Raw genomic sequence first — 8,388 nt, forward strand, 5'->3', positions numbered from 1 at the left:
GGTTCTTAAAACGGAATTTGATAACATAATTTCGGGTCAGGTACCGACGCCAATTTGCGATTTGCAAAAAGTAGATACTTACACACGCAATGATTTTATGAGAAGTAACATTGCTTTTAAGCATTTATTAAAAGCAAAAGAACTAATATTAAATTAAAATAAACCATGTTTTATTTAAGGAATTATCTACTTGTACATAGTACACAGTTCATGCACAAACTAAATATATCATAGTTAATACAATTTTCAGACACAACATGTAAAACACTACGTTAATGAAATAAATATAGAAAACATTCACGTGTCAAGTAAAATAGTTTATATTAAATATTATATGTAAAAACATTCGTTTATTTAATAAATATAGAAACACTAACGTGTCAAGTAAAATAATTCTCATATATTCATTATACACATTATTTCATTTTTGCTCAAACGGAAAAGCGAATTATTTTATGTTTAATAACTATCCTCCAATACATATAATAGTAAAACGAACTGATCAATAAGCATGGCATGAGTTGCGTCCCTTTCCGATAATGGCTCTAAAAAATATAAGTTGCAACTCAATATTACTTTATTATATCACAGTTTACATTTAAGTAAAAGCATGTGAAAACTCAATATATATAGACGTCAATAGAGGTATAATGCACCAGTCAATTGTAACCACGGCCCCTCCAGGTCCGGGGAATAGTGGGGACTTTGACTTTTGGTCTAGCCAAGCCAGGGTAAAACCCCCGCCCTGCAGGAACAAACTAATGGTAAAATCCCCGCCAAATGCCCCCGCACCCCAGGGACCCTAAGTAAGGCACATTCCCCGCTAGCACGACATTCATATTCGAAATCCCAATGTCCAATGTCGTGCTGGCACGATATTCATTTTTCAATGTCCAATGTCCAATGTCGTGCCAGCAGAACATTCGATTTTGAATGTCCAATGTCCAATGTCGTGCTAGCACGACATTCATTTTCGAAATCCAAATGTCCAATGTCCAATGTCGAGCTGGCACGACATTCATTTCTAAATGTCCAATGTCCAGTGTCTTGCAAGCACAACATTCGATTTTGAATGTCCAATGTCTAATGTCAAGCCAAGCCAGCACAACAATTGATTTTGAATGTCCAAAGTCCAATGTCGTGCTTGCACGACAATCAGTTTTGAAATCCAATGTCCAATGTTTAATGACGTGCTGGCACGACATTCATTTTTGAATGTCCAATGTCCAATGTTTAATGACGTGCTGGCACGACAATCAGTTTTGAAATCCAATGTCCAATGTTTAATGACGTGCTGCCACGACATTCATTTTTGAATGTCCAATGTCGTGCTTGCACGACTTTCATTTTCAAAATCCCAATGTCCAATGTCATGCTAGCACGACAATTCATATTCGAAATCCCAAATTCCAATGTCCAATGTCGTGCTGGCACGACATTCATTTTTGAATGTCCAATGTCCAATGTCGTGCCAGCACGACTTTCACTGTTGAATGTTCAATGTCCAATGTCGTGCCAGCACAACATTCGATTTTGAATGTCCAATGTCTAATGTCGTGCCAGCACAACATTCGATTTTGAATGTCTAAAAGTCCAATGTCGTGCCAGCACAACATTCGATTTTGAATGTCCAATGTACAATGTCGTGCTAGCACGACATTCATATTCGAAATCTCAATGTCCAATGTCGTGCTGGCACGATATTCATTTTTGAATGTCCAATGTCCAATGTCGTGCCAGCACAACATTCGATTTTGAATGTCCAATGTCGTATGTTAAGCTAACTTCACACAGCTATATATATCTCTTATTTAGGTGGCAAGATTATAAAGTTCGTTTCCTATTAAAAAAATGAGTTCGGAGACCGGGTTCGAACTGGTGTCGCCAAAATTGCATTCCAGTGTTGTATCCACTGTGCTAGGAAGGATTACGATAAATAGATGGAATATTTAAGCTATATACTTAACTTGGTAATATCACGTGATAACATCGACTAGCCAATCACGCATAAGGAATTAATTCTACTAGGGGTAGACGTACCTAGTAATCATTTTTAATGAATAAAAATGAACAAAATGCGATGAATTAATTAATTGTAAATATATGGTACTTTAGTTAGTAAGTTTCAATGCATTGTACACATCGATACCAAGTTTATGTCGGTTTTTGACACTTTTTTCGCTATTTCATTATACGGAGTACAGCCCCTTCAAATGTGCTTTAGTGCTTTATCTTTAATAACAATTTGTTCATGGCCCTTAATCCTTTACTTGCTTCAGTGCTTTGATTCGTACTGAAATTACTATTTGCACTAAACACAGTGCCTAGATTTTTGGATTCGTCTACAACGCCTAATTTAAAAACATTCATACAGGCAAACATAATGTATTGATTTAGAAATCACATTACTTACTCTACATTGATTGATTCACTTGTTTACATGCTATGAGCATTCTATAATGTTTTACGCATTAAACATATCGTATCGTATCGTAAAGTCTGAAAAGGACGTATAATTGATTTCGATTTGTGCCGGATTACACGAAAGCGTTATGTTTTCATAGCAGTATTTAAACTGTCAAATAAAATGAACGATGTATGTATAATAATCTGTTTTTAAAGACAACTACTTACGTGCACAAAATACTAATACCATAAATATCCTACATTTCCTCTCAAAAATATTTTACTTAAAAATGTTAAAATGAATTGTTTAATAAATTTTACCCATGTCACTGAACCCGCAAATACTTTTATGAAGCTTTAGTTCAGGTGCACATGTTAACATTATTATATTGTGTAATAATTTCACTTCGATAGCATAGAACTATCTAAGCAAATATATTGTAACGAAATATTCATTACCATCTTGTTTACCGATTCTTTATTGAGCTGTATAGCCTGTTGTAACAAATGTTACCATGGCAAATAAAGGTAATTGTTGTTGTTGTTAAAACTCACAACATTCTCACTTATTAATAAGGATTCCAGCATCAAAATGGAAAATGTTTGTTACAGATTCCGCACGAGATGACGTCCGGTAATTGGTTTCATTAGGTTTATTGCACAAACATAAGCATTAACTTGTTTGTTTGCAGCTGTATCTCTATAATTGCATATCATATATATATCTGATTGTATTAATCACACTGTCTATTGTAAAACATACAACGTGTTAAATATTGTAAAATGCATATAAAAACCCTGTTAATTGGTCAATTCAGAAAGTAACATTACTATGAAAAGCGATCCTTTAGGATTTGTGAACAGAGATTAACGCTTTTGCATATCTTGTGAAAAAGAATCTGTAAACATAAAATGTACTATAGAAACAACAAGACATCCTCGGACATGGGTATGGAGTTGACCAGATATAAGAAGTTGTGAAACCATACACGTACTCATCAATAAGCAATCCGATGTCAAAATGGAGAATATCACATACGCCAATGTTAGCGTTCAAATGAACACTGCATCGGATGGTTCATTAGGACGACATGCATTCCTCACTTCCCAACCATATGTTGCAGTTTCGTGTATAATCATACAAGCTGTTGCGTCGTTGGCCGGAACTTTCGGAAACGTTCTTATCCTGTTCGTTATTGCAACGAAATCGGAGTTACGTAACAAAATGGAGTCTACGTTCATCGCCAACTTGGCACTCAGTGATATGTACGTCACATTGATAGCTGGCCCAATGAGTTTACTAGGTAAGAATTTACCGTTTATATCAGACGATACAAATATTTTTTCATGGATTATGCATATGTTCTCTTTTTTTTCATATTTGAGAACGGTTCCGTTTTTAAAACAAAACAAAAATGTCAATTTATTATCCGAAATTTCGAGAAAAACTCAAATTAATCTGGCAAAGTTTACATACAATGCAAACATCTTTAAGAACCTTTTTGTCCTTATTATTGTTGTGCTCTTATTTTAAAACTCTTTGTTGCTTTAATTAATGTATTTGCATTTGTTGTAATTGATATGAACATGTATATATGTTTTATGCAATAAACAATGTTGAGTTGCGTTGAATATGCAAATGGTCTAATACATTTGTATTATCTTGGTTACTATCTATATATTTCGTTCCGGTGTTCCGGTTTATTAAGTTTAACATTGTAAGCTAAAGTAAACTAATAAAACTTGTGTTTTGATACGTGATATTTTGTATGTCAACTAGCAGAACCATGCACGTTGCGATTGGCCGTAAAGCCAGCGCAACTAGTTATTGTTATCATTAAATACATTGCTTAAATCCAATTTACATGTACTTCTTGTAATTGGCTGCATACAATGAATTGACATTTGTAAATACTTGTTTTCAATGTGTAACCAATTTAAAACTATAAAGCTTTTCTTTCGTGCCTTTTGACGATAAAGGAAATTTCAAATAACAACTGCAAACTAAGGAGTAAACATAAACGTTAAGAACTACTTCTAAAATCATTATAGTATACTTCCCTTTGATCATCAAAATTAAAACAATTTGACATTTATAAAAGGTTGCATAAGTTTACATAAGCATATGTTTGGAAATAAACAAATTCTCTTTATTAGATAATCCTGTTGTTTTTTAAAACATTTTTATTTAACTTTGACGCTGAATATTTGAATATATCCTTTTATGCAAAACAAATTACATATGTAAACAACTGCACTAACATAAATACTAAATTATTGCATCGTTTAATTATATTTTCGAAGAGTTTGTCATTGGAACACGTTTTTTACAAACTTTCCGGGAAATTCACATATCAATAAACATATTTTTTTTTTTTTTCACCAAACCCACATCTCAATTTGTTTTATTTTTTTATTCAAATTTATAATACAAATATTTGTTGTGCAGAAGAATATAAATATGTCCATTTCTTGAAGAAAATGATAATTGATTATATGAAAATTCGAAAATTGTTTTAGCTATACATTTTCCAACATTATTATAAAACAATGAGAATTATGAACACACACAAAAAAGGATTTAAAAATGATCAACAACCGTGCGGTGGTCTTTACCTAAAAAGCGACATCTCTACAAGCGAATCAAGCTTCGCCACTCATGAAAATAATTTTTTTCTGTGACACTCGTGAAATAAAATACGATCATACACTGAAATCAAGATGATACGATCATACACTGAAATCAAGAAATATCATCTATTTCATTCGAAGTCACCAATTCCTTGTTATGTTAAGTATGCTTGTTATTCGTGTCGGAAAATAGCTCATAGTTTTTGTTATCGTATACCCATCTTTGAATAAAGATTCCTGTTTCTTGTATCTTGTACGAATGTGAAACAATAGTATCATCGTTTATAAAACAATATATTAGTGTTAGTGATGCTAGTTCCTTTGTTTATTATAAACAAAAGTTAAACTAACACTTCCGAACTATTGACAAACAATTATGCCTTTCAAAATAATTAATGTCGTATTTTGTTTCTTGTTGTTTTTGGTTTTGATTATCGATAACAACTAGAGAAACACTTTTGGTCAAAATCAATACAAAACATGTAAAACAAACATACATTTTTAGTGACAAACTTTTAACTTATTACTAAACTTATTTATCTTTATATTTAAATCTGTTTTATTGAAAATAATAATGAATGATAACAAGATTGTAACCGGGCATTTAATAGCTGAAAACGCAAACATATTTATTTAAACGATTGGTAAGTGCTACGATACCGGTTTTTCTTGAGTAATCTAATATTTAATGTCTTATGAAATACTTATGGGGCCTCTATTTCTCAAATGTAAATATTTGTCATGATTAAATTATGCATTGCATTTATGATTCGCTAGACATGTCGTGTTATTTCATGTGGCTTATTTTTGGATATTTGTATATCTTTGTGGATTTTTGAATATTGTAATCTTTTGTACTACTCATAAGTTTTATCCCAACTTAGTTTCAAAACGAGTATTTGTATTTCAAAATATTTGATCTCATATCCGACGTGTGTATATCGATCAGTCATGTTATTAATAAAAAAAAATTCAGTTCAAGCACTTGCTTTGAGTTTTAGTTTACATTTTAAATTTATGAACTTTATTCTAAGAAAGAGAATGGATGCATAGAGTAATTTGCATTACATTACTTGCATGTTGGTTGAACTGTTTCGAAAACGTTGATGGTTTTCAGTCTATGAGATATATATTAATTATTACAGGACAAAACAGTTGGTTATATTTCAGTGAAACGTCAAAGATATATTAAATCCTTCATACGATGTTTATTCTGAGAATGTTTAGTTAAATTGTAAAACATAAGGAAAATCGCTCGCACAAAGATTGCTTAAGCACGCGAGTGTAAATGTGGAACAGTTGATGTTGCATTTTTATATTATATGTTTAAACGGCACACGCTGTTTCAAATTAAGCATGAAATGTCTGTTTAAGACATAGGGTTATCCGTAAAAGGAACCAGTTATACTTAAATTATTTTGAATTACACGTGCTTTGAAGAAATTCGGATTTCTTAGTTAGGCTATTTGTTTGTAAAAAGGGCAAAACTGTTTTCTTTATTCGTAAAAGACGTTGAGTTGTATTTACAAATTGATATTAAATCAGGTAACACATGAAATATATTGTTTTAAAATTATTATACTTAGACGATAATATGGCCATTGTAGGCGAAGTTACTGAGGAAATTCAAAGCCATTTTGATAATCTATCAATCAAAAACAGATAAGACTAAACTTATGGTGTTTCGTGAATTAGGCGTATAATTGCCTAATGCAAGATTGACTTTTATTAAATGCTTCACTGTGGTTAATAGGAATTTATCAGTGCTATTAAATTGATACTTAACTGTTTAAACCAGTGAAAATATAAATTTGATATTAGTAAATGTTTTAAAAAAATGCCGTTCTCACTTTCATTCAAACGTCAGCGCGCACAGGGCTTATACACAATTCCAATCCCGAAATGATGAAGTTCGCATACAATTTAGCGCGCTTCTTAATGGCATTTTAAAATCGTTTTAGACGTGAAATAGGAGGATTAAACACTTGTGTAAGATCACAAAATATTTCACCACTCGACCACAAACAGTAAATATACTAATCCTGACTACACCGCTTCTGTCCGTCCGTCCGTCCGTCTGTCCGTCCCGTCCTTCTGTCTGTCTGTCTGTATGTCCGTCCGTCCGTCCGTCCGTCTGTCTGTCTTTTGACTATCAACTCTAAGTGCCATATCGTTTATATTTTTCAGCTAAAATAGAGGGAGAACAATTCTTTGAAAATATACCTAACCTGTGTAAGATCGTCGCCAGTCTTTGCACGATATCCTGCGTGACATCACTAATGACGATTTCAATTATGAGTACAAACAGGTACTTCTTCATATGCGAAAATGCTTTTTACAGCAAAATCTTTACCAGGAAAAGCTGTATCGCCATGTGCGTATCAGTTTACTTTGTTGGAACTGCACTGGTACTTCTTAACACACTAGGTATAGGCGACCATGGCTTTGACCAGAAAAGTCTGGAGTGCATTTGGGACAGAATGGCCACGTACCCATATACAATCGTGTTTTCGATAGTTCTAGTCTGGATACCCTCCATTATATCTGGAATAAACTATTTGAGAATCTACTTGTTCGTACGAGCTCACAGACAAAAGTTAATCAAGAACAGCATATACTCAATTGGAAACATGACACAGTTGAAAAGTGTTCAACTCGCGAAGACATTATTTATCATCTATGCTGTTTTTGTCACGTGTTGGGCACCGTATGCGTTGCTCATAGTGGTGGACACCAAAGACACCTTTCCGCATGAAGTACACATATACATCACGACGTTTGCACATTTACATCCGTCATTAAACTGGGTGATCTACTTTTGTACAAACAAACAATTTGCAAAGGCTTACAGAGAGATTTTTACAAGCTGCTGTCGTGCACTACCACTCAGTCCTACATCCGAATAAAACCTGAACAGCAACACTTTCGACGATGGAAACAAGCTGGATTGGAGTATGATAGAGAAAAGTTGGATGTGCAAAATAGATATAATGTTGAGTTGCTGATGGCTAAATGACGAGGTGATTTCCTCAGAGTAATTCACTATATATAAATGAATGTGAATATAAATCTACGTTAGAACATTTTGGCATGTTTTTCGTGTTTTATAAATGCGTTATGTATATGTTTGAATTTTTTCTGAAATATTGTGCTTTATTTTATAAAAACAGCATATAACATATAAACTACAGGGAAAATTCCAGTTTCCAAACATGTAACGAAATTGTTAAAGGCACTGTTAAGAGGCATATTGTTAATGCCTTACGTTCACTTAATGAGAGACACACAACTTCACAAAACAACCGACTGCATTCACATTTGAATTCACACATATCAATAAATGTTAATGGG

General features: G+C 33.0%; 1 protein-coding gene across 1 annotated transcript; it reads left to right on the top strand.

Moving 5' to 3' along the window:
* The first annotated feature begins 3,427 nt into the window (after positions 1-3,427).
* On the top strand, positions 3,428-8,053 carry LOC128223630 (melatonin receptor type 1B-A-like). The gene is made up of 3 exons (XM_052932904.1): positions 3,428-3,710; positions 7,225-7,793; positions 7,928-8,053. Exons 1-3 carry the CDS (start codon positions 3,428-3,430, stop codon positions 8,051-8,053), a joined length of 978 nt encoding a protein of 325 aa, XP_052788864.1.
* Positions 8,054-8,388: the final 335 nt, after the last annotated feature.

This window comes from Mya arenaria, chromosome 17 (genome assembly GCF_026914265.1).
Source record: "Mya arenaria isolate MELC-2E11 chromosome 17, ASM2691426v1".
NCBI lineage: Eukaryota > Metazoa > Mollusca > Bivalvia > Myida > Myidae > Mya > Mya arenaria.

Coding starts and splice junctions, on each gene's coding strand:
- LOC128223630 (XM_052932904.1), top strand. CDS start 3,428: ATGGAGAATATCACATACGCCAATGTTAGCGTTCAAATGAACACTGCA. Junction 3,711..7,224: donor TGGCCCAATGAGTTTACTAG/GTAAGAATTTAC, acceptor TATATTTTTCAG/CTAAAATAGAGGGAGAACAA. Junction 7,794..7,927: donor AAGACACCTTTCCGCATGAA/GTACACATATAC, acceptor ACTACCACTCAG/TCCTACATCCGAATAAAACC.